Source organism: Geotrypetes seraphini, chromosome 1 (genome assembly GCF_902459505.1).
Source record: "Geotrypetes seraphini chromosome 1, aGeoSer1.1, whole genome shotgun sequence".
NCBI classification, from domain to species: domain Eukaryota; kingdom Metazoa; phylum Chordata; class Amphibia; order Gymnophiona; family Dermophiidae; genus Geotrypetes; species Geotrypetes seraphini.
Genome location: NC_047084.1, coordinates 261,642,503 through 261,668,602, shown reverse-complemented (window position 1 = coordinate 261,668,602; position 26,100 = coordinate 261,642,503). Strand labels below are relative to the sequence as shown.

At 43.2% G+C, this 26,100-nt stretch overlaps 1 protein-coding gene across 4 annotated transcripts in view; it reads left to right on the top strand.

Annotated features, from left to right (window-relative positions):
• DOK7 (docking protein 7) overlaps window positions 1-26,100 on the top strand; it is a 179,598-nt gene that overhangs the window by 115,175 nt on the left and 38,323 nt on the right. For 3 of the 4 annotated variants that reach the window (XM_033950252.1, XM_033950278.1, XM_033950268.1), the window contains 3 exons: window positions 3,804-3,852; window positions 11,997-12,053; window positions 24,853-24,903. In XM_033950252.1, the coding sequence (XP_033806143.1) occupies window positions 3,804-3,852; window positions 11,997-12,053; window positions 24,853-24,903 (157 nt within the window). The remainder of the gene's footprint in view (window positions 1-3,803; window positions 3,853-11,996; window positions 12,054-24,852; window positions 24,904-26,100) is intronic. The other variant, XM_033950261.1, reaches the window with a different exon arrangement.

The following is a 26,100-nucleotide window of genomic DNA, read 5'->3' as shown; positions in this document are numbered from 1 at the left end:
ATCAACTTCTCCATGAGTTTACTTACTACTGATGTGAGACTCACCGGTCTATAATTTTCAGCCTCTGACCTGCATCCCTTTTTGTGAAGCGGGAAAACATTGGCAGTTTTCCAGTCCAGGGGAACTTTTCTCTCACTTAGGGAAAGATTGAAGAGCACAGCTAATGGCTCTGCCAGGACATCACTCAGTTCTTGAAGTACTCTAGGGTGTAGATTGTCCGGGCCCATAGCTTTGTATATAACGCAGAAGGTGGAAATAAAGCCAGGAAGTGCCACAAAATTCTGTGAAATAGTGTCAATGTGGAGGAGCAGTTACTCTATAAGTCTGCTCACTGTGCTTATCAGGCTCCGCCCCAAACAGATGTCTTTTCAACATATATGTGTATGTTGCTTCACTACCTCTGCTGATGTTGTAGACATGGACATTGTAAAATGGCTGTACTTACAACACTAACCATTGCGTAGACATGCATTCCTGCATGTATTAGAAAAAAGGATTTAAGGAAAGAGTGTGGTGCAATAATACTTCTCCATTTTAGGTTTATTTATTTAGTTTGAATGAGAATTTATGTGTTAGGAATAGGGCTTGTTTGAATTTGAAAAACTGTTTAAGCAGTCTCATTAGAGTGAATATAAATTAGAGTGGATTAATAGATTTAGGTATATTGTCTTTTTATAAATTTGTAAAACTTTAGATATGTTGTACATGAAATTTTTTTGTATTATGCAGAGCGCCCACTGTGAACCCTTGAAAAAGCCCTATCTGGGCGAAACGGGTCCCGTCGGGGACATGCTAGTATCTCTGCTGTATGGAAGAAATTAAATAAACTAAATTAATAAACCTAAAATGGAGAAGTATTATTATTTAATAATAATACTTCTCCATTTTAGGTTTATTTATTTAGTTTGAATGAGAATTTATGTGTTAGGAATAGGGCTTGTTTGAATTTGAAAAACTGTTTAAGCAGTCCCGTCGGGGACATGCTAGTATCTCTGCTGTATGCTGTATGGTTTGTCTTACTTCTGATATGGTTTGAAGAGGACTGTTTACCTGAACTTTGAATGGACAATATATTGGAGGTGGCTGTTCTAAATTGTTAGATTCAGCCTTATGTCTCTTTCTCTGATATTGTGAGGTGGAGTTTTGGACTTGTCAAGGTTGATTTACCTCACTATCATCTTCTTATACCTTTTGAGTTGTTGGTTCAAACCCACACTGCTCATTATGACCCTGTGCAAGTAACTTAATTCACCTATTGCCCCAGGTACATTAGATAGATTATGAGCCCACAGGGACAAACAGGGAAAATTGCTCAGTACCTGAATTTTCATGTAAACCTTTCTGAACTCCCCTGGGAGAACAGTATAGAAAATTGAATAAATAAATAAATTACATAGTAACATAATAAATTATGGCAGATAAAAGACCTCTGTGATCCATCCAGTCTGGCCAATAGTCACATTCATTTTAGAGGCAATGTTAAACCAGCAATCCATTAATTATTCCTTTTACTTGCTAAGTTTCATTATATTTGCTAAATTCCACTATAAGATGTTTTCCCTTCTCCCCTGAGAAAGGCAAGACGAATGTGATAAAAATGTGCATTCTTGCTCCTGTCCATATTGTTGCTCAAGGGATTCAGGCTGTAGAAGCCCACCTGGCATCAGCCCCATTTTCCCACTGCTGGAGTTGCCGTCCAAGCTAACTAGCCTATCCTGATCCGTCTTGCCATATACTGAACCCAGACCGTAGAAGTCTGTCTGGCATCGACTTCACTGCTGAGGCTGCCATTTTGCACACTCCTGCTCCTCATGAATGCAGTTTTAACTCTTGTTCTGTAGAGTTTTGTGTTGATACTATCCTCTTTTTATTCAGGGATCCTTTGGCCCAGATTCTGCAAAGATTTTCCAAATTTTAGGCAGCTGTAGGTGTCCTACAGCTATCTAATAAGCCAATCGGGACGCAAGTTTTTTTTTTTTTTTTTTTTTTAATGCTGCCCAGGCAGGCTTCCTATATTAAAGGTGCCTCTGGGAGCCTAGGGAGGCCCACAAGACCGTCTAAGGCTAGGTGGGAGCCTTAGGTGAACCTAGGCAGCCCTACATGTCTCCCTAGTAGAGCAGGAGATACTTACAATGTAGGCCTTCACTGTAAGTAGACGCTATACTTATTGTGGCAAGGGATCTCCCTGCCACGATAGGTATAACAGCCGCGGTCGCCTGTCCACCCTCCCGACGTTCGCTGGCAGAAGGGTGCCCAATCCCTCCTGCTGGAAGGCTGACCAACCCCCCCGATCACATGCAGGAGGGTGCCCAACCCCTCCTGCCAGAGGACACTCTCGACACCCCGCCGATCGCTAGCAGGAGGGTGCCCAACCCCTCCTGCCAAAGGCCGACCAACCCCCCAATCACCGGCAGGAGGATGCCCACCCTCTCCTGCCGGAGGACGCCTCCCCCAATCGCCGGTAAGAGGGTGCCCAACCACTTCTGATGGAGGAGGCCCCCTTCCGGACCCACACATGCTAACATCCCCCCCTCCGGACCTCTCCCCCACTAACCTTTAATCGCTGGCCGGCTGGAGAGGTCTTCCTACTGTCCGGCTGGCAAGCCCACCTCATTGAAATGAGGCAGGCCTTCCCCTTTCTGGCCCATCCCCACTAAGCCTAAGGCCTGATTGGCCTAGGCCCCTGATTGGTCCATCCTCACCCATTCCCGCTAAGCTTAAGGCCTGATTGGCCCACGTTCTAGAAGCCTGGGCCAATCAGGCCTTAGGCTTAGCGGGATGGGCCAGAAAGGGGCGGGCCTGCCGGCCGGCCAGTAGGAAGACCCATACATCTGGCCAATGATAATGGGGGAGAGGTCCTGAGGAAGGGGGGGTGTTAGTGCAGGGGGTCCTGGGAGCCATCCTCCAGCAGGAGGGGTTGGACACCCTTCTGCTGGTGATCGTCTGGAAGGGGGGAGAGTGACGGCCGTTATACCTATCGCAGCAGAGATCCCTTGCTGTGATAAGTATAGCGGCCGCATCTACACTAACCTGGTTCTGTAACTGGCATCTGTAATCTGGATGTCGGTTACAGAATCGGGCTTATTGTAGGCCTGATTCTTTATAGGACACCCCACCCCCACCCCACTCGGCAGCGGGAGAGATGCCCAATCTACTCTCCGCCAACCTCATTGTAGGCACCATGGAGACATCTATAGCGTGGCATGCACCCATGCCTACCCACCCGAAAAGAAAAGGCATGGTTGGGAACTGAGTTTGGTCATGGATTGCCTTAGTCACTGGTAGGTGTTTATGTTAGGTGCTGGTAAATTAAACCAAGAAAACCCTGGCCTAATATACCAGCGCCTAAGTTCAATTAGGTGCCACTAGGAATGATTCTACAAAGCTTTTCCTTACATTCTATTAAAAGGGCCCATAGTTTCTACTTTAAGAAAAAGTGAACAACCAATTCACTTTTACCTGTTCCACTGTACTTATAATTTTATAGTCCTCTGGGTACTGTACATATATATATATTTTAGTTTTCTTTTCTATGATCAGGTAAAAGCATAATTGTCTGCCACTTAAGTCATAAATATTGCAATTCAATTTCATAGGCATGCTCAAAATAAAATCTTGTTGTATCTTATCCCTATTCATTTGTCTTCATTGTGAAATAGAAGCTGTTGTGATACTGAGTTTGGACTCAAGTAAGGATCCTTTTCTACCAGCATCATTAAACCATGGCTTTTTATGTATTGTGTATACACTTCAGATATTTGAAAATGGACATATCTAAACCGTAAATTTGCTCTTTCTTTTAGGGAACAGCAGTTTCACAAACTGGCATCTTACTCCTGCCAACTAGCCTAGGTAAGAACCTATGCACTATGTATGGAAGCATTTAAAGTGAAAAAAATATTTCTTTTTGCTAATCAATAATAAAAATTTGGATCAGATGTGCTAAAAAGTTTTCTTTCCATATTGTTTATATTGTGAACATGCTTAGTACACCTGTCCACTTACTGATACAGTGAAGCATTTTATTAAAGATTACTACTAGCACATAGATCTACAGTGACATGGGTAGATGATTTTATTTTCAGGACCCCAAAATAAATATCTATTCCTCAGTGCCATCTGCATACACTGATTTCAATAGAATGGTTACAAAGAAATCCAAATCTGTTTTCAGCCTTTGAGGACCAAAGATGCACTGATGTAATATGACCAATTTATTTGGTTCACCCACCAAAGCAAGTAGATTTATATCAAATGTTTTCCATTAAAGGGACCAGTTTTTCACTCGTATCTCAGGTTTAGGTGCTGGTTTGGACAGTAATAAATCATATGAATATCATAGAGCTTATTTTCAAAAAAGATAGATGTCCAAAAGGTAGCAAAAAACGGCACTTGGACATCTTACTAGTCAAAACGTCAAAGTGGGCATTTTCAAAACTGACTTTTTAGATGTCTTTCCGGTCAATTTGGGCCAATTTCTCTAAATGGCGCCATTAGCAGCAGCCACTTAAAAAAGTGGCACTGATTGGGTGACGGCGCTGTTTAGAGAATCCTGCCATGTTTAGAGAATCGTGGCCATGTCGAAAGTAGGCATCAGAAATGTAAGCCAGGGTTTTACAGGCCTACATTTCTAGCACCTACTTATGACAAGAATTGCGTCTATAGAGGTGCCTTCCACCACCTACATCCACTTCCAGCATAAACCACACCTACTTTAGACATAGGCACTGGTAGGCACTGGTATGGACGGAAGTTGGATACCATTGTTTGTAGGCACTTGCAAACACCTACATTTTTTGAAAATTAGATTTCAATTGATTTTAAACAATGCGGTCAAGTACTGTGCTGTTTATCACCAATTAAAACAATAAAAATAGGTGGCAGTAGGATGCATACTGCTGCCTAACTTATAGCACACTATAGAGAATTTGGGCTTTTATCTCCAGTGCATCTAAATCTTAAAGGGGTGTTTTAGAGGTGTATTTTTTGCATGATTAGGGCAGGCTTAGCACTTGGATGTTTTACAGCAATAAACATTTTACAAAATGTCCAGGGCACAATTTAGATGTTTTGGGTTAGACCTGTTTTTAAAATGAATAAGGGCCAAAAAGGTACCTAAACTGAACAGATGACCACTAGAGGGATGAAAATATGACCCTCCCACACTCCCCCAGTGGTCACTGACCCACTCCCACCCAAATATTACATTACATTAGGGATTTCTATTCTGCCTGTGCCTTGCGGTTCTAGGCGGATTACAATAAAGATGATATCTGGGCATTTCCAGTAGAATTACATTACAGGAGAAGAGTAGATTACAAGTAACAGTGAAGAGTTACAATACATTCAATATCGCAGCCGATGTAACATAGCAACGGATTACAATAAAGAAGATATCTGGGCATTTTCAGTAGAATTACATTACAGGAGAAGAGTTAATTACAGGTAATAGTGAAGAATTACAGTACATTCAATATCACAGGAGATGTTACATAGCAACTGAGTCAATTTACAACTGGTGGAGAATAAAGAATTACAATATATTCTAGATTACAAAAGATGTTACATGAGCTGAGTCAAGTTTCTTCGGGTGGAGAGTAGCATCATATGCCTATAAGCGGAGGTGTATTTATTGTTTTGATGATTGCATGAATATCTGCATGAAATATCTGCATGAAATAGTGCATATACTGTATGTCTCTATGACAGCTAGAGATACTATGTCCAGTCCCAGTAGAGCTGCAAGCAGGTCTCTGGAGTTGCCTGGTGGGCAGTGCAGTGGACTGCAGAAAAGGGAACCCTGGCCAATATATGCCATCCCCTTTGCACCAGTTGCTACTTGTCCTTCATTCAGAAAAGCAAATAGAGGATCCAGAAGAACACCAGATGAGAAATCAAGTTCATGTTCTTTATTGAGTTATAAAAGCAAAGTATCCGACATGGCAATTTTTTGAAATATCTTCATCAGGAGTGTACTGTGCCAATTTGAAACATATAAATAACAAACATATAACTGAAATCACATACTTTCACATAAAATAAATAATATATCAATTTGAAATATACTGATATATGTATCACTTAAGGAGAAAAAAATAGTATTTCATTACATAAAACTTGAATAAATGTAAACAATTATAGAAAACCACTTTGGGCAAACCCACACCCACACCTAGCCTTAGGCAAGCTTAAATGTCCCTACGCATCTCCCTAGACCTGTGACAAATGCCTACAGTGTAGGTGTCCTGCTTTGATATAATAAATCAATAAGATATATCATTTTTTTGCAATAAATTGAATGCATGCTTAGGATAAAAGACTACATAAACATTTTCTTATTGGATGAATCCTAAAGATCAGATATAACTCATCATTACAAAATGATAAAGTAGATTCATTTGTTAATAGATGCACCTTGTAATAATGTTGTCATTTAGTTAAAACACAGGGATGCTAAGTTACTCAGCTACAGGCTAGAGATTTTGGGATAGCTCTGGCTTTCTGACCACCCCACCCTGATATGAGACTTGGAGCACTGATTTCAATGGACAGAATCAGACATGAAACCCACAATGCTTTAGGATATAAGTTCAAAACCAGGACTGGCCAAGAAGTCTTCAAACTGGAATTTGGGTAACTTGGCATCTCTGAAAACAAAAAATGGATGTCATTTAAACAAACAAAAAAATCACCTGGTGGTAAGATTCTTCAAAGCTTACAGTATGTGCAAACATATTGACTAACCGTTACTATAGTAGTCCAGGATGAGATGCTGAGAAATCCAGGACGGTCCCAAAATCTTCAGCCTGGAACTGGGTAGCTTGGCATCTCTACTCTGTTTATTCCATACCTTTTCAAATGTTATTACTATTTTCAACCCCACCACTTCCGGTGGAGGTGCATCAAAGGCATCTTCCCAGTGGCGTAGGGGTGCCCCCCCGGCCTTTTCTCCACCCTTCCCCTACTTCTTCCCTACCTCCCCTGCCACATGCCCCTTTCCTTCACCTGTACCTCTTTTCCTGGTGCGAGCAGCATCACCAACTTGCTGCCTGCGTCGGCTCTCCCTCTGACATCACTTCCTAGGTGCAGGATCCTGAAGTGATGTCAGAGGGAGAGCTGAAGTTGACACAAGCAGCAGATTAGAGTTGCTGCTTGCGCCGGCACAGAGCTAGAGGTATGGTAGTGGTGGTGGTGGGGGGGGGAGTGAAAGCACATGCGTGGCAGGGGAAGGAGCAGGGGGCAGAGAGGACAGTACCAGCGCCTCCACCAAGACAGTGCCCAGGGCGGACTGTCCCCCTTTGCTACACCACTGCATCTACCACCCTTTCTGTGGAAAAGTATTTCCTGATGTTGCTTTTAAGTTTCTCTTCATGCAACTTCATTTCATGTTCTCTAGTTCTACAACATCTCCACATTAGGAAAAGGCTATTTTGTTCCTTACACTCTTTCAAAACCTGAAATGTTTATACCATAGCTACCCTGTCACTTGTTGAACAGTGTGTACAGGCCAGCACAGCTGTTTTCATACTTCCTAAGTGCTGGTTTTGCTGATGGCTTGTCAGTTGCTAGGCAACACTCTCTGCTTGGCTTTGTTTTAAATATGGTTACTGTGAGCAACCTGGATCTGCAGAACTCAAATATTAACCATATTTTAATTTAATCCACTCAGGAATCAGTAACCTGTAAACATTTTTGAGGCCATTGGAAGCACTATTCATATACTTATACATAGACATGCAGTGCCATTTATACAAGTAAACTGCCTAAACAGCATTTCGGAGAAGCCCCTACACAGGTGTATATTTTTAAAGAGACATACTCTAGACCTCATATGAGCAGGCTTGAAATTTATATATATATATATATATATATATATATATATATATATATATATATATATTTCCTACATATAATGGCAATATAAACTTACTTGAAAAAATTTCCCTGTTACCATTTATACCAGCTCTGTATTAAGCATAGTGCCAGCTAGCTGCTCTTTTGAACTTAGGCTGGGAGCAGGGGATGGGGGAGGGGCGGGCAAATTGAGTTTACCTTTTTGGTGTGTAAAATTGCCTGAGAGAGCCAAAGATTACCATTTTGCTGTTTGGTTCCTTTAATCTAGCTTTGTAAAATCTGGAATTTTAGAATGTAAGTGGTAGTATTTAACATGCAGTGGTTGTATAAAATTGTCCATTTACATATGTAAATACCATTACTTACATTTTCAAAACCTTTAGTGATGCCATTCTTTTTCTTAAATTGCTTTTCTGGATACATGTTAGTCACACAAATCTTGGTGCATGACCTTCCACTGAGGTCTTCGCAACACACCTCTGTGCAGTTTATAGTGATGTTCAGTGGTGACACTTGCTCTGTCTCCTTCTCTCTGACATGGATGTCACGGTGACAAAATTCATCACCATCCCTGTCCCCACGGATAACCACGGGACAACATCTCCATATCATTCCTTAAGGAGAGAGGGTAGAATCAGAGTTATGAATGGGCACAACCACTGACCCTCAAGCCTTGCATTGAAGAATGCTGGTGTAGAAAGACTGAGGTTGGGATAGACACTAAAGAATGATACGGGATTGTTTCCCGTGGTTATCTGCGTGGATAGGAACGGTGATGAATTTTGTCTCCGTGTCATTCTCTGTGTTTTGAGGCTTGGGCTCTCAAAGTGGTTAGCCTGCTCCTGTCAGGATTTCAGGCACTTATGTGTTGGTCATTGTCACATACTGTGCATTTAATGGCCACTTTATAGTCCTTGGTAGAGAATGACACAGGGACAAATTTGTCCTTGTCCCTTTGGGATCTCAAAATCCTTGTCCCTCCTTGTGAGTTCTGTCTCTGTCCCATTCCTGCAAGCTCTGCCTTAACCACACAAGCTTTGAACACATGATTTTAAAGTGTACAGAATTTGCAGGAACGGGGCAGGGACAGAACTTGTGGGGATGAGATGGGGATAGAGAGATACCATGGGGACAGAAAATATTTTTCCCTGTGTTATTCTCTAGGCCATGTGCTTGGATGAAGAGCAACATTTATAGCAAATCCTGTATTTTCTTAGCAGTTCTTTTCGCTCTCTTAAGGGTTTCTCCCTGAACCCTCGACATTTCTGGAGAGGATGTGTTTTTTTAATGTATTGGTCATTGTTGCTCTGGATCCTCTACATTCTCTATAGCAGGCAGACAGTAGTTTGGTGGAGTTACTTTGGTAACACGTCTGTCTTGTGCACTGCTATGGACTTCCTGGTAGGATTGCCATACTTTTTAACTGGCTTCTCGTTCTGGAAGAGAACTGTTTTTCCAACTTTGGGTAACTTTGGGTACATCATCCAAGAAACTAGGATCATTTCTTCTTTTTGCCAATTTTCTAATGAACTCTGTGAAGACCATGAATGAAGGGAACTTCCCTTGATTGTCCTATTTTTATTGCATGCCTATAGATTACCATTTTTCTTTGATGTCATACGGCAGCTTCGCTGTAAACGATTTTATGCCAGAGGATATATCTAGATAGCTTAGCCCTGGAAGACTCAGATCAGCTTTAAGTGCTTCCAGTTCTTGAAGAAGATCTTCTAAATCCAACTGCTTGTCATTATCTTTACTTGTAATTTTTGGAAAATTGTCTATTCTCATCAGTGTTTGCTAGATGACTTCTGGGTTACCATACTACTGCTTGAGCCTCTCCCACATGTTTTGCAGGCCTCGGGCGTCATCATGCTGAAATGCATCTTTTAATCTCTTCACCTTCTCAGAAAATTCAGTTCCTAACCATTTTATCATCAGGTTCATCTCTTGTCTTAGTGTGGACTTCATAATAGTTACCGGTTCTCATTTTGGAGTCTCTGCATGAGCTCAGTTTGAAAACACAGTCAGTTCTTTCTACCTCCTCCTCTCTCATGTGTGGAGTGAGCATTCAGTTCTCTGTGTTTTCCTGTCATTCAGACATTAATGTCTTGATTTTGAAGCAGTGAGATTCTCCGGAAGGGTCTCTCAAAGTAGAGAGAGCCATGTCCAGGCTGTATCCTATGTTACAGGAGTATCAGCAATGTTTTAGTCAGCTTAAGGAGGATTCCTTGGTTGCAGAGGTTATAGTGCACCTCCCTTCTGAGTGAGGGTGGTGCTCAAGGATATGCACCGAGTTGATGCAGTTTTCAGGAGACTCTATGAGGCAGTGGCTTTGGGAGTCAAAGCCTTATCAGAGCCATCTGCAAGTAAAATAGTTTTACAGCTGAGAAGAACTAGATCCTAACTGAATCAACAAACAGAATACTTCACCATCAGAGACATAAGACCATCTAGGCAATACAGTGTTTCAAGGGTGATGACAAACCAACTCTTTCAGTTGAGGATAGACAAGGAATTCTCCAGAGATTAGTCCAACAGTTGGATGACTCCTCTATCTTTTCAGACACCCAGAACACAACTTCTCAACAGCAAGCTCTGTCTTGACTGACTTCCCTGCAGAAGAAACCAGAGACAAAACAGCACTTCATAACATTCATGCAGAACCAGCTCCACCAGAAAGATAATGAAAAATGCTGGTACTTACCTATCTTTGGTGTGTACCATCCACAAAAGCCAGGTCAAATCAGGATTGTGTTTGACTCCAGTGCTCAATTCCAAGGAGTCTCACTCAACAATGTGCTACTTTCTGGGCCTGACATGATCAATAGCTTACTAGGAGTCCTGATTTGCTTCAGGAAAGAACCTATTGCCATAACAGCAGACATCAAGTAAATGTTCTACTGCTTTTTAGTACATCCAGACTACAGAAACTACTTGAGATTCCTGTGGTATCACAACCATGATCTCCATAAGAAGATTGTGGAATACAGAATGAAAGTTCATGTCTTTGGCAACAGTCCATCACCTGCAGTAACCCCTCATTTTCTTAGATTTTTTTTTTAATATTGAGCAGGAGGAATCTTTTAATATCGTCTGCCTTTATTTTGTCATGTGCTAAACTCCCAGGATTTAGTTTAAAATTTACTTTATCTCCTTTTTAAATGTTAGCACCAGTAGCCTGGGTGAGGAGGAGCCCATCGTTTCAGAGCAGTTTCCCCCTTCACTAAAATGTTACCCAGTACCTAACAAACCTAAAGCTCTCTTCCCTGCACCGTTGTCTTAGCCATACATTAAGACTTTAGAACTGTGCTTGTCTCTGGGATTCAGCATGTGGAATGGGGAGCATTTCTGAGAATGCTACTTGAAATGTTCTAGGTTTCAGCTTCCTAACTAAAATCTTAATTTGGATTCAAGAAGCTGCTAGAGATGTCTAGGATTTCACTGTTCCTCTTTATATTTGCTATATTATTTTACAGTATGTTAGGCATTCAAATATATTTTGAGGCTAGATGGATAGTTCCCCTCAAATGTGTCCCTATTGAAGTAGAAGAGAAAAGGAGGTTAGTGGTATGTACATCTACCTTAAGTTTGAAGAGGTCTTTAGAAAGTGAGATGTAAATAAAACTCATTAGCTGCCATGCTTAGAGTTCCTTCTTGTTGAGTTCCTGTCTTGGGAAACTAGCTGGACTCCTGGGAATGAGATGGATCAGAAATTAATCTCGAGTGAAGGGGAGTTAGTTCTATATGTCTTGTTTGCTGTGAAATATTATCAAGATGTGTATAAAGTGAAATTCTTAGTTGAGTCGAGGAAAGAACTGTCAATAGGAACTTTGACTTCAGAGTTGCTGCTTTAAAGGATTCCACAGGAGTGCAGGTATCTCTTACTACCTGTAGGCATCCATTATTATAGGTATCAACAAAGGGACAAGTGAGGGTTTCATTCCCCAGGAGCTAGAGGGACAAGTGAGGGTTTCATTCTCCAGGAGCTAGAGAGTAAGGAGAAAGAAGAATCCCTTAGTTTGTAGTGTATGTAGATTTTGCATACTGTGTTTATTGTGAACTGTGAATTCCAGAGGCAGCAGAATACCTTTTAATTTGGGATGATCAAACAGTCTTTTTTCCCATCCTCCATGTTTTTCTAGTTGCTAATTCTTTGTGGCAAGACATGGTCTCTTTGGCCCACCATTCCTCTGCCTATGGTGAGTTCTGAACTGCATTTGTCTTTTTGGATTTCTGGATTGTCTAATCCTGTTTTACTTGCAGTGAATGTATGCCAGGAGTATTTGCGCTACATGTAATGATGTATCTATTTCAACAAGATTTTATTTTTGAACAGCTTCACATTGGGACTTAAATGTCTCAAGTTCCCCATTTAGGCTACTAGTCTTACAGAAAGAGAATCCTAGTATAACTGCTAATCTCCAGGCAGGAAACTAGGGGGTGTCACAGGTCTTTCTTCAATATCACAGAATGTTTACATTTGTAAATAAAGGTAATTTACAAAAAAAAATAAAATATATATATATATATATATTTTTTTTTTTTATATAGTCCATAGACATACTTATTGCATCTAATATTGCATCTAATTTTAGACCTATTGCTAGTATCTCCCTGGGGGTGGTAAACGCTCAACTAACCACATATCTGGAGAAATATAACCAATCTGGTTTTCGGTCAGGTTTTAGTACCGAAACAATCATGGCCTCTCTGTTAGATTATTTGCACTCACTATTCAGTCAATAGCGCTATGATTTTGCAACTTGATCTGAGTAGTACTTTTGATCTGGTTGATCATATCATTCTCCTGGACTGTTTGGAATCCATTGGAATTTCAGGAAGTGTTCTGAACTGGTTTTATGGATTCCTGGGTAAAAGATCCTATCAGGTGTTTAAGGATGACATTCTGTCCTGCTGCTGGGACAACTCCTATGGGATTCCTCAGGGCTCTCTTCTGTCCCCCCACTTTGTTCAACATTTATCTTGTTTCTTTGGGAAATTTGTTACAGAGTCTAAAGCTTAAATTCTACATTTATACGGACGACATTACTATAGTCATCCCGCTAATTTGATTGTGATCTGAGCTTATAAATTCATTAACAACTATTTTAAACCAGATTGAACTTTGGATGGCTGCTTTCAAATTGAAATTAAATATGGAAAAAACTAAATTTTTCTTAGCAACCCCCAACGACAAGATTAAAGAAACAATGATACATGCGAATGGGCTGGACTACAATATCGAACAATCCATAAAAATATTGGGAGTAACTTTGGATAAACATCTTACATTGGAAAAACATACTGATTTAATATTCAAGAATGTATCTCGGTGCTTTGGAAGCTTCGTACCATCAACAAGTATTTTGACGAAGCCTCTTTTCGCTTGTTAGTTCAGTCCTCTATTTTAAGTATTCTCGACTACTGTAACATTATATATTTGGGTGCCTACAAGAAAATTCTCAAAAAATTGAGAGTGGTTCAGAATACTATGGTTCGCCTCATTTTTGGTTTAAAAAAATGGGAGCACATTACCCCTTTCTATAAAAAACTCCATTGGTTGCCATTGGAATCCAGAGTCTTGTTTAAGTTTTCATGTTATAAGTAGTTATAAAGTAGTTTTTGGTATGTTACCAGGTTATCTTACTCCTCATTTTACCCTGAGTTACACTAATAAGAGTACACGAAGAGTACATCTGTTTGCATATCCCTCTATAAAAACTTGTCATTACAAGAGGTTCCTCGAGAGAACTTTCTCATTTCAGGCCGCCAAATTGAATACATGGCTTGCAAAAATTATGTTAGAAGCTTCCTCTTATCTTGATTTTAGAAAACAGATAAAGACACAACTATTCGACAGGCTGGTATCTTAATGTATTTTGTTTTTCAACTTAATATCTTTTTATCCTATTTTACCTACACTATATGCATTTAATCTCGTCAAATCTTTCAGATGTATTTTAATTTGATGTATTCATCTGCATTGTATGCATTAGGCTTGACTGTTGTGAACCGCCTATATTTTTTATATGGTGGTATATAAAAATAAATTATTATTATTGTTATTTAACATATAACCTTTAGGTCTTTTATTACCCAGGGCAATAGCATTTCACATAAAGAATTGATTTTGCAGAAATATGATGTGATGTTATGAGGGCCATGAAACCCCCCCCCATCAAAGTTCAAACCCTCCCTCCCCCCAAACCATGCTGCTCATAACATCCACAAAAATGTCCATCTAACAGCCATAATCAAACAGGAAAAATATCTAGAATTCCTGTTTGATTATTACTGTGAAATGGATGTTTTTACATTGAAAATGTCCAAAATGAATAACAATTTCCCAAAGCGAATTGTCCAACTTTTGAACACCAAAAAAACCAGGGATATGATTGTCTGTCTGACATCATTTTCAAAAATATGGCCACACAGGTGTCCTTGCAGAGCAGAGGAGTAGCCTAGTGGTTAGTGCAGTGGACTGTAAACCAAGGGATGCAGATTCAATCTCCTTTATAACTCTTTTTTTCTTTGTAAATATGATTCTTTCAGGACCTGAAAAATATCTACTGTACCTGAATGTACACCATTTCAATAGCCTTCAGGCTTGCAGGTGTTTTAGAATATTTAGGTACAGTTGGCATTTTTCTGATTCTGGAAAGCTCAGATTTGAAACCCCCTCCCAGAAAAAAGAATTAAAACTTGGCTCACAGTCCACTATACTAACCTCTAAGCTACTCCTCTGACCTGTTTACTACTTTGTTCAGATAGGTTATATTTAGGGTTACCAGATATCTGGGTTTCCCTGGACATGTCCTCTTTTTGAGGACTCTGTTGGATGTCCGGGTGGCTTTTTTATTTTTTTTCTCTTGTCTGGTTTTCAGTGTTACCTTGGCCTCTTTTCCCTCTTGCTGCTGCTTCCACAAGGAACCACTCTGCTGAGGCTTGCACTGTGATTGTCAGTTGTCCTGGTCCTCTGCTCTGGCACAGGAATTGACATCAGAGAGGGCAGAAGGCCACAGCACAGTCAATAGCATGCACCTCAGCAGAGTGGTCCCGCATCGGAAGCAACAGCAGGAGGGAACAGAGGCCAAGCTAACACAGGAAAAGGAAGGGGAAAGGGGGGTGGGAACTGCTGAATGAAAGAGTAGGGAGAATGATGAGATGCTGGATGGAAGGTTGGGGGGAGAAAGGAAGGTCTTGCTGAATAGAATGGGAGAAAAAAAGGGGCAGTGGCGTACCAAGGGGGGGGCGGGGTTGCGGTCCGCCCCAGGTGCTAGCCCTAAGGGGGTGCTCCCGGCCTTGCCCCACCCCCAAAGGACCGCTCGCTCCACTGACCTTCCTGCACCACCTATGAAGCAGCCCGCAGCAGGATCGCAACATCAGCGATCCCTGAGCTGCTTGGGCGCTGCTTCCTGCGCCGCGGTCCCGCCCCTCCTCTGACATCAGAGGAGGGGCGGGACCGCGGCGCAGGAAGCAGCACAGGGATCGCTGACGTCGCGATCCTGCTGCGGCTGCTTCATAGGTGGTGCAGGGAGGCCAGGGGGGCGAGCGGTCCTTCAGGGTGGGTCGGGGCATCAGGCCTTCAGGGTGGGGCGGGCGGGCAGGCAGGCAGGCTTTCAAGGGGGAGGGGGGTGATAGACAGGCAGGCCTTCAAGGGGGGAGGCAGGCCTTCAAGGGGGGGGGACAGGCAGGCCTTCAAGGGGGGGACAGGCAGGCCTTCAAGGGGGGGGGGACAGGCCTTCGGGGGGTGTGCAGACCTTCAAGGGGGGGGGCAGACAGGCCTACAAGGGGGTGGGACAGGCCTTCGGGGGGGTGCCAGACCTTCAAGGGGGTGCAGGCCTTCAAGGGGGGGGACAGGCCTTCAAGGGGAGGACAGGCAGGCAGGCCTTCAAGGGGGGGCAGGCCTACAAGGGGGGGACAGGCCTACAAGGGGGTGGGACAGGCCTACAAGGGGGTGGGACAGGCCTTCAAGGGGGGACAGGCCTTCGGGGGGGTGCAGACCTTCAAGGGGGTGCAGGCCTTCAAGGGGAGGACAGGCCTTCAAGGGGGACAGGCAGGCAGGCCTTCAAGGGGGGACAGGCCGACAAGGGGGGGAGACAGGCCTTCAAGGGGGGACAGGCCTACAAGGGGGTGGGGCAGGCCTTCAAGGGGGGTGCAGGCATTCAAGGGGGGACAGGCAGACCTTTAAGGGGGGACAGTCCTTTGGGGGGACCCTGGTTTAGAAGTACATGGAGGGAAGGGGGTGTTCAAAGAGACGTGCATATGCCAAACTTTGGGGGGGGGGAAGAAATAATGGGTCTGAAAATAGAGGAGAGGGAGAGAAATGATGGACCATGGGATTTAGGGAGGGAGGAAAGGAACAGAAAGGGAGAGAAATTGGACACAAGGGATGGTGTGGAGGAGGGATAGAGATACTGGATAGAAGGGTAATTGGGAAAAGAAAGGGAGAGATGGTGGACTCTGGGGTGGTGGGGAAGGAGGGAGAGATGCCGGATGAAAGGGTAGTTAAGAAAAGGTGGATCTGTGGAGGGAGATGAAAAAAAGGAAAGATACCAGACTTCCTGGGGAGGGAAGGGAAATGGAAAGGTAGGACAGAGTTGGCAGATGGATGGTTAGCATGCAGAAAGAAGAAAGAAGGAGACCCTGGCAAGCAAGTTATCAGAAGAAAACCAGAGCCTTGGACCAACAAGATTTGAAATATAACCAGACAATAAAAGGTAGAAAAATTAATTTTATTTTCTGTTTTGTGATTACAATATGTCAGATTTGAAATGTGTATCCTGCCAGAGCTGGTGTTGGACTGCAAAGGTGAGCTAGGATTTAACAGAGAGAGGAAAAGTCCTTTTTGTTTCTTTATTTTATTTACACCACAGCGCCAGTGTGGTTAGGAGAAGCCAAAGGGGGTGAAAAAGCTATAAAACCCACCAGGATTTTTGAAAAAGGTCACCCAACTGGGCAGGAAAATCGAATTGAAAAACCAATTCAATAGGCTGAATCGAATCGAAATTTTTTTTCCTGAATCTGGCAGCATTAGTTTGCGCTACTGTCTTAGACTTTAGGACCTGGGATTGGGGAGAGATGGCATCCTCAGTACTTTATAATGCAAGTGAAACGAGGATTTGGTCAGACTTTTGAAGGGTCTGCAGAAAAAAAATATTGTATAGGCCGGGGACATGAGACAGCAGGAAATGGGAACTTTTCTTCCTTCTATTTTTGTGAATGGAAAGGCTGAGGATGTCAGAGAGTTCAGTTAAAATATGTGCTTTATAAGAAAATATAATAATGTGTTTTATAAAGTTTATAGCATAGCTGGCCTACCCAGTGAGGTGTTCCTAGTGGTGGTGGCGGCAGCAGCGTGTCAATGTGTTGAGAGGAAGAGGTGGTCTGGGAAATTCTGCTGAGCAAACTCCGGGCCCATTTCCACCCCCCAGTTAGTCCACTCCACTCAACTGGTTCACACACTGAGTGGGTCTTTGGGTGTTGTTTTGGGATCTCTTCCAGTGGTTTATCAGTATCTCTTTCTGGTCCAAGGAAGGAAACTTTGTTATCCTTAGCATTGACCTACAGAATATGTTTGTAACAGCGCTGCTTGTGTGGCATTAGGCTATGTAGTGATCGAAAGAAAAAAACAGACCTTTGCACATTTTTGCACTATATGGTGGGTGTATGAGGAGATTCACATTTCCTGCACAACTAAGTCCATGTGAAGTTACCTTGTGCTGTATTTGACATCTAGCAAGGTCTCTGTTTGAAAGGAAAGATCTAAACTTAAAAATGATGTGGCCAGAAGTTATGGTAAAAGCAGATTGTGTAGCTGGTTTTAAGAAAGATTTGGACAAATTCCTGGAGGAAAAGTCCATAATCTGTTATTAAGACATGGGGGAAGTGTCTGCTTGCCCTGGATCGGTAGCATGGAATGTTGCTACTTTTTGGGTTTTGACCAGGTATTAGTGTCCTGGATTGGCTACCATGAGAATGGACTACTGGACATGATGGACCATTGGTCTGACCTAGTTAGGCTATTCTTATGTTATGTTCTCATCAGTAGGGGCCTTTGGTTTCACTTCTTATTTTAATGTATTTTTTTTCTGAGAACTTATCAGTGTTTTTTATAATGGGAACAAAAATGGAAGAGAATTAATGTGTGTGGGATGAGGGGGTAACTAATTTCTTCAGCTAAATAATTCAATCCACCTCAACCAGACATAGGAGAACTCACGCACCATTCACACACCCTCCAACCAAAAACGTCAAAAGAAAAAACCTGTTCGACAACACTCGACCCCCAACTCTAGAATCTATTGACCTCGACCACAAACTACAAAACCTTCAAAAAAGAAATGAAACCCCTTCTATTCAGAAAACACATAAAACTGAACTAACACAATCAGAACTGTCCCAAGCATCACCTGCAACTACTCCATATGTACTTCTGATGTCATGACAATTCAGACATAATTTATGTTATGTTATGTTTGGAATATAAGAAAATTTTCACTGCCTGTTTCTATTCTGACCATTTATTCCGTTTCATGGTCATTACAAAAAATATTTTTTTACATGGGTGGGTGTCAAAAAATGATGGGCCCCGGGTGCCACATACCCTAGGTACGCCACTGAAAAGGGGACCTTGGACCTTGGATGAAAAAGGGGAAGAAGGGAGATGCTGGATGAAAGGATGGAGTGAAAGAGAGGAGGTCATGCTAAATGGAAGGATGGGAGATAAAAAGGGGACCCTGGATGAAAAAGGGGGAGGGGGAACGCAGGATGGAAGGAGGAGGGGGGGGGGAGAGAGGGAGTCATGCTAAATAGAAGGATGGGAGAGGAAAAAGGATCCCCTTGATGTAAAATGGATAGAGTGAGAACAATGGATGGAAGTATGGGGAGAGAGGGGAGATACTGGATGAAAGGATGAGGGAGAGGGAAGGGGGATGTGCTAAATGAAAAGGTGAGTAGAGGAAAAGGTGGCATACTGATTAGAAAAGGGGCAGAGAGAAGATGCTGGGTGGAAGGATAGGGAGAGAGGGGGGTAACTTGATGGAAAGATGGGGGAGGGGCACGTTAAATGGAAGGATAAGGAGAGAAAAGGGGACATGCTGGATGTAAAAGGTATAGAGAGATGCAGAATGGATGGGTGGGGAGAGACAGAGGGGAGGTGCTGGATGAAAGTGAGGAGAGATCTGAGAGAGAGAGAGGGGGCAACACACTGGATGGAAGTAGGAAGAGAAAGAGATAGACATGCTGGATTGAAGCATTAGAGGACAGAGTTAGTGAGAGACTGGGAAATAAAAAAAAGAAGAATGAGGGGTGTGGTGTGAGAGAAAAGTGATAGCTGTAGGTAGACAATAAAAAGAGGGAAATTAAAGACTATATTGTAAGAATGAAGAGAGGGAGAAAAATAAATTGAAGAATGTTAGAGATGGGTGTAGTGGTATATAATTTTGCGATCCCTATACTTGCTTTCATCCAGAAATGAAGTAAAATACCTTTGCATGGCACTGGCTCAATGCAGCAAGTGAGCCCCAATTGGCAAAGTGACAGATACAGCCAAATGTATTGCTTCTCTGCCTTCTCTCATTTCATTCCAGATCACTATGAGGCTGTGTTGTAGAACTGGGTGAAGGAGGAGGGAAGGAGCTGGAAGTGTAACTGGCAATAGTTTCTCCCCGACTTGGCTTAGCTACTATGTCCGGAAGTGACCATGCAGCTTTATGGAAAGGGCCAGATTTTGCAGCCCTTTCAGCAACCATGGAATTGCAGGAAACCAGGGGCTCAGGTTTGGGTTGGCAGTGTTGCATAGTGACATTTCCAGAATACATGGCCACAAAACGATTGTATTGAGCAAGTACTTTCAAGTCCTCTCACTTAAGCAAATGAAAGTTGATTCTTTTGAAATCAGGGCATTTTGGGTGATGCAGTATGCTGTTGTATAAGCTGTGGTGAAACATTTGTTCATCAATTATGTAGATAATTTTTATAATAGGGAAGAACAGCTTTATTGGCATCACTTAACTACTAACAAAGTCCTGAAAGAACATAACCGATTAATCTTGTGTTTGCATGAAACTTTTATTGGCAGAACTCTAATTTGCCAGAAATGTTGTCATATTTTGTGTCAGGCAAACATAAATGCCACATTTTATGTCCTACAACAAACTAAACTGTAATCAGATTGATTTTCATTTTTAATGTGAATATGATTTAAGAATGCAGCCTTCTACTCGTTTATGGAGTAGGAAAATCAATTTGGCATATGTCCTTGCATTTGTTATTTATATGGGGATTTAGTAGCAAACTAAATGGAGATGGAAACCAGCAAATCAATTCTTCCCATGAAGCTTTATACTTAGATATACAGTGTACCAAGATATCAAGATAAAGAAAACATTTATCTATCTTCTAACATTTAAGTATGCTTTGTGGAAGATTGGAGTTGGTATGGTCATTTTTCTCCTGCTCCTTTGGGTTTCCAGCTCATCCTGAATCAGGACTGGCATCTGGCACCATGAAACTTTATTCACAATGACATAACATTTTCTCCCTTTTACATTCCTTCCTATCTCATTTTCTCCAGTCACTTCAGCAACAGTCGTGGCCAAAGATGATACATGCATTCCGGAACCCTCCGTTGCAGGCAGTGTGTTATAATTGGGATTTCCTGCATCCCCTACCCCCCCGACTTACTGTATAAATGCTTCCTAGGATAATACCTTCTAAGAGGTGGCAAAGAGCAGCTGCAGTCAAAATAACACAATAGGTCCTGAGCACCATCCAAATTCAAAGAACATATGTAAAGCAAAATTTAAAATTTCTGATGGTGCGATATTTAGTTAAAGTTAATTGAATCAGGGGGAGATTCTCAATAGCTCAAGTTGTTCCAAGAAGCAATCGCCTACAGCATCCAGGAACATGGTATCCCTACCACAGCCGGAGGTGCCTAGGTTCCAGTCTATCCCCGGATAATTGAAGTCACCCACGTTAACTACGTTGCCTCCCTTACAGTTGTTTCTAATCTCATCTGTCATTTCTCCATCAATTTCTTCGGACTGCCCTGGGGGTTGGTAGTAGATGCCGACCTTTGTTTCTGTTCCATTCATTCCCGGAATTTTGACCCATAGAGACTCTAACTTATTTTTCGTTTCCGGTGTGTTCTCTCCGGAAGACTTAATTCCCTCTTTGACGTATAGGGCAATACCCCCCACCTTTTTGACCCACTCTGTCTCTGCGGTATAACTTGTATCCCAGTAGCACAGTGTCCCAGACGTTTTCCTCATTCCACCATGTTTCCGTGATGCCGATGATATCAATGTTATCTTTTTGTGCCATAGCTTCCAATTCCCCCATCTTTATCCTTAGGCTCCTTGCGTTCGTGTACATACACTTTAGTTTGCGGCCTGTTACTTTCTTGCATTTCCTTCCCTCTTGTGTCCTTGTCGATCCGTCAGGATTTCTGTCTTGCCTATGAGCCCGCAAGTCTTTCCCCGCTATTTTCCTACACAGTATCCCCTGGGAATACCAGTTCCCGAACTATCGACTCTTGGTTGACTGTTGGCTTTCCCCTTCTTCCTAGTTTAAAAACTTCTCAATTTCTCTCTTGATGTTGCTTACAAGTAGCCTTGTTCCGTCTCCGCTGAGGTGGAGTCCATCCTTCCTGAATAGCTTGCTCTTCCTCCAGAACGTCATCCATTGCGCATGAAGTGGAATCCTTCTTCCTCACACCAGCGCCTCATCCACGTGTTGACTGCTTGCAGCTCCATCTGCCTCTTCTCATCAGCCCTGGGTCCGGCAGGATCTCCGAGAACTCTACCCTCGGTGTTCTGGTCTTCAGCTTCCTTCCTAGCATTTGGAACTGGTCCTTCAGTACTTCCCTGCTGTAGTTCCTGTTGCTCAAGTTGTTTGTTCCCACATGGATCACCATCGCCGTATCTTCCTCTTCCATGCTGTCAATGATCCTGTCAATGCGGCTCACTATGTCTTCTATCTTGGCTCCTGGTAGGCAGGTCACCAGCCGATCCTGTCTTCCTCCCGCTATGTGGCTGTCAACTTGTCTGATCATGGAGTCCCCAATGACGGTTGCTGTCCTCTCTGTCTTCTCTTGTCTCTCCAGCCACAGGTCCGTGTCGCTGGTGTATGTCCATCTCTCCAGCCGTAGGTCCGTGTCCTCCATGTACTTCCATCTTCCCTCAACCTGGTGGTGGATTGCACCGGACTTGTCTTCCTGTGGCTTCCCTTCGCTGTTTCCAGGTGTCGCTGCTGTGTTACCCATTTCTTCCTTGTGGTTGTCCTCACTCACTGTGGGTGTGTCTAGGCAGTTCCACTGTTGCTGGTGATTTTCCACGGCCTCTTTATATGCCTCCTCGATGAACTCTAACTCCCGGACTTCTTCCTCAATGGTTTCCTCTGTCTTGAAGTTGTCTGCCTCTCTGTCCTCCTCCTCCACTGCTCGAAGTGCCTTTAGTTCCAGTATTCTGCCTTCCAGGAGTCTAACTTGTTTCTTCAGGCGCTCCAGTTTCCTGCATCAAATTCATACATAAGACTGCCTCCCAGAGGGGAGGTAGTCATACATATGGCACACAGTGCAGAAAATTGGGTACCTCAACATCCTGCTTCTGTCTGCTGCTTCCATTGCTGCCGCTTACTGGTCTGTCTGAAGTGGCTTCTTCCTCCTTTCTTGTTGCTTGTGTGGCTGCTGTGGTCTCCCTCTATTCTGCTTGCTTTTGTGGCTGCTGTGGTCTCCCCCTGTTCTGCTTGCTTGTGTGGCTGCTGTGGTCTCCATCTGTTCTGCATGCTTGTGTGGCTTCTGTGGTTACCTTCTGCTTTGCAGAGACTCGGCCCTTCGCAAAGGCCCTTCGCAAAGGCGCTCTTGCTAAGGCGAGCGCCTCTGAATTGCTGAGCGCTGTTGGCCCCTCCCCTTTTAAGGGGGGGCTCCAAATCTAAGCGCTGACATCAGAGGGGTGGACGGAGCTACCTCTTGCCACTGCCCCTTTCGCCTGCCTTCTCCTGCCCTTCCCCTTCTTGCTCTGATTCCTTCTTTTTCGCTGGTTTTCTTCTCTCTCCTCCTGCCTCCCGACTTTTCCTGGCTCCCTGCTTCTTTGGGCTGCTGCGGTGTTCTCCCGTTGGCCCCTCCCCGTTTAAGGGGGAGCTCCGGATCCGAGCGCTGATGTCAGAGGAGTGGGCGGATCTACCTTTCACCGCTGCCTCTCTTGCCTGCCTTCTCCTGCCCTTCCCCTTCTTGCTCTGATTCCTTCTTTTTCGCTGGTTTTCTTCTCTCTCCTACTGCCTCCTGACTTCTCCTGGCTCCCTGCTTCTCTGGGCTGTTTTGATAATCGCAGTCTGCATCAAAGATAGTTGCTGTAAATGTAGGCCAGGGTATTAGAGGTCTACATTTCCGGCACCTATCTTTGACATAGAATCACGATTAGTGGTGTTGAACGTCAACCTGCCCATTCACCACGCCTCTTTTGACGTTCAGTGCCAGTAAGCATCTGCATAGATGCAATTCAGGTGCCTTTTTTTGTATGTGCCTTGTGGCACCTAATTTTTTCTTCCTAATTTGTTTTTATTGTTTTTTAACAGCACGGTCACTTACCACACCACTAATTGCCAATTAAAACACTTAACTTAGGCGCCATTCGGGTGTCTACCAGTGCCTACCGAACAGCACCGTTTTGAGAATCTGGATCAAAAATCCCATAGTGGCCAGTGTTTAAAAAGAATAGACTGGCATGGACCCCATAATATCCACAAAGAAGAAAATCCAGAGAAAACAAAAAAAAACTCTGTGGCGTGACGATGTTCCAAAATGGACTTTATTTGAAAGTATCAAAGTTCCAAAAGTACACTAAAATCATCCATATAAAATAATTCCATCCACATAAAAGTAAATCATCCACCTAAGAGCCTTAAAGGACCTAGTCCGCTAGGGATACAGGACCCAACATGGTGTGCGTTTCGACAAAAAATCTTCTTCAGGGGTCCCTGGGGGTCCTATAAAGGTGAGTACGTGGGAAACAATTGTGTGGTGAGCCGGAAGTGAGACACTGCTTGCATTTGCAATTATTTTATGTGGATGATTTTAGTGTACCTTTGGAACTTTGATACTTTCAAATAAAGTCCATTTAGGAACATGGACTGAATATTGCCCCCTTTATTTCTTAGCAAAACAACAAAAAGATTGTGGAACAGAAGATTGGATGTACCAGTATGTAGTTTAATAAGCATCCAAAAAAGCTTAAACACAATAATCATAAAACTTAAACATAAAAACATAAAAGTCACAAAAAAATCCAAGTAAAGAGGCTACAAACAAGAAGCACAGCTCACAAGACTTAAACTAAGGCCTTCTTTTATTAAAGTGCGCTAACCAATTAGCATGCGCTAATCGAATTAGCTTGCGCTAATGCATGCATATTAATCTATGGATGCATTAGCATTTAGCATGCGCTAATTGGTTAGTGCACCTTAGTAAAAGAGGGGGTAAGAGAAGAAGCTTTTCACTTCTGATGCTTCATAAAAGAGGAAAGAAAAACTGTTATGAACAACAGCTATTAGCCCCATCAGAGGGCACTCACACTAAAGGGTTCTTTTACTAAGGTGCGTTAACCAATTTAGCACGCGCAAAATGCTAAGGTGCCCATAGAATATAATGGGCACCTTAGTGTACGCTAAATCGATTAGCGCGTGCTAAATCAGTTTGTGCACGCTAAATCAGTTAGCGCGCCTTTGTCAAAGGACCCCTAAGATTTGTAGCTTGTGACAGCAGCTAATAAGAGCAGCTCAGATTGAATAAAAAGTTTAAGTAAGTGCAATTTGTTAATAATCAATGATGCAGAAGAGGCAACTGTTTGTTGATGAATGCTTCTTTTTAAGTATTTAGTGGAAATGCATAGACCTTGAGAGCTAATGGACATTCAGGAAAATGAAAGTTTAAGAAAATGTCAATATCATTTCTTCTGTATTTGTAACTTTTTTTTAACTGGTTTTTTTTTTTAATAGGTGCTTTGTCTGGACCTCTTAAAACATATAAAGGATATATATCGCAAACTGGTAAGCATCCGGAATAGGTCCATGGACTCATTTTGTGTGCACGTAACATAATTTCTGATTTTATTGCAATACTTGTCTAGCCAGTCTCCGATTAGAGAATGACACGGGGAAAAATTCTGTCCCCATCCCCGTGCCGTCCCCGGACCACCATCCTCTGCAACGCCCCGTCCCCGCTGGTCCTTTCACCGCCCCATCCCTGTCTCTGCCGTCCCCTTCACCGCCCCGTCCCCGCTGTCTCTTTCACTGCCCCATCACCGTCCCCATCTTCAGCGTCTTCTCCTCTCCATCCCCCCATTCCCAGCACCCTTCACGCGGTCCAGCAGCTCCCTCCCGCCAGCCAGCTGTGCATTTCCCTCCCTCCCTCCTTTTCCCTTACCTTTTCTTCTTGAAACTGGCGATTTCTATAAGGCTACGAGCTGTATTACAGCCGGAGCCTTGAAGTCGCCTCGGGTTGCTTGCTAGAAAAGTCTCCTCCGATGCAACCGGAAACAGGAAGTTGCGTCAGAGGAGACTTTTTCCAGTAGGCAATGTGACGCGACTTCTAGGCTCCGGCTGTAATACAGCTCGTAGCCTTATAGAAATCGCCAGTTTCAAGAAGAAAAGGTAAGGGAAAAGGAAGGAGGGAGATGCATGGACGGCCGGCGGGAGAGAGTGGGCTGCCGGATCGAACGCTCGTTCACCGTGCGTTCACTACTTGTTCACCGCCCCGTGCTACCATTCACCGCTCCACGGGGTGGTGAATGGCCTTGTCCCCAAACTCGCGGTGACCTTTTTTTTTTGGTCACCGTTTTGGCGGGTTACCCACAGCTAGCCGCGGGTAACAACCACCGTGTCATTCTCTATCTCCGATTTTCTAAACATGCTGTCCTCATTGCCTGAAAAACTCCCATGAGAAGACACTATATGCTATTTTGCTAGGGCATGAACAGAAGAAATGCAGCAAGGCAAAACAAGTGAGTGTAATCTGAGGAAAAGTTCATTTATGCTAATAACAAAAGATTGGATGCCCAGGAGAGAGACCTGGTCAATGGCTCTTGAATTCAGATTTCAGCTGTGACATTCAGAGTCTTAGGAGAGTGCAGAAAGGAAAATAAGTGCTTAATTTTTTAGGTTAATTTTTTTGTACACTGCACACTATGGGGTCCTTTTATCAAGCTGCGGTAGGGGTTTAACACGCGTAATACCGCACGTTAAACC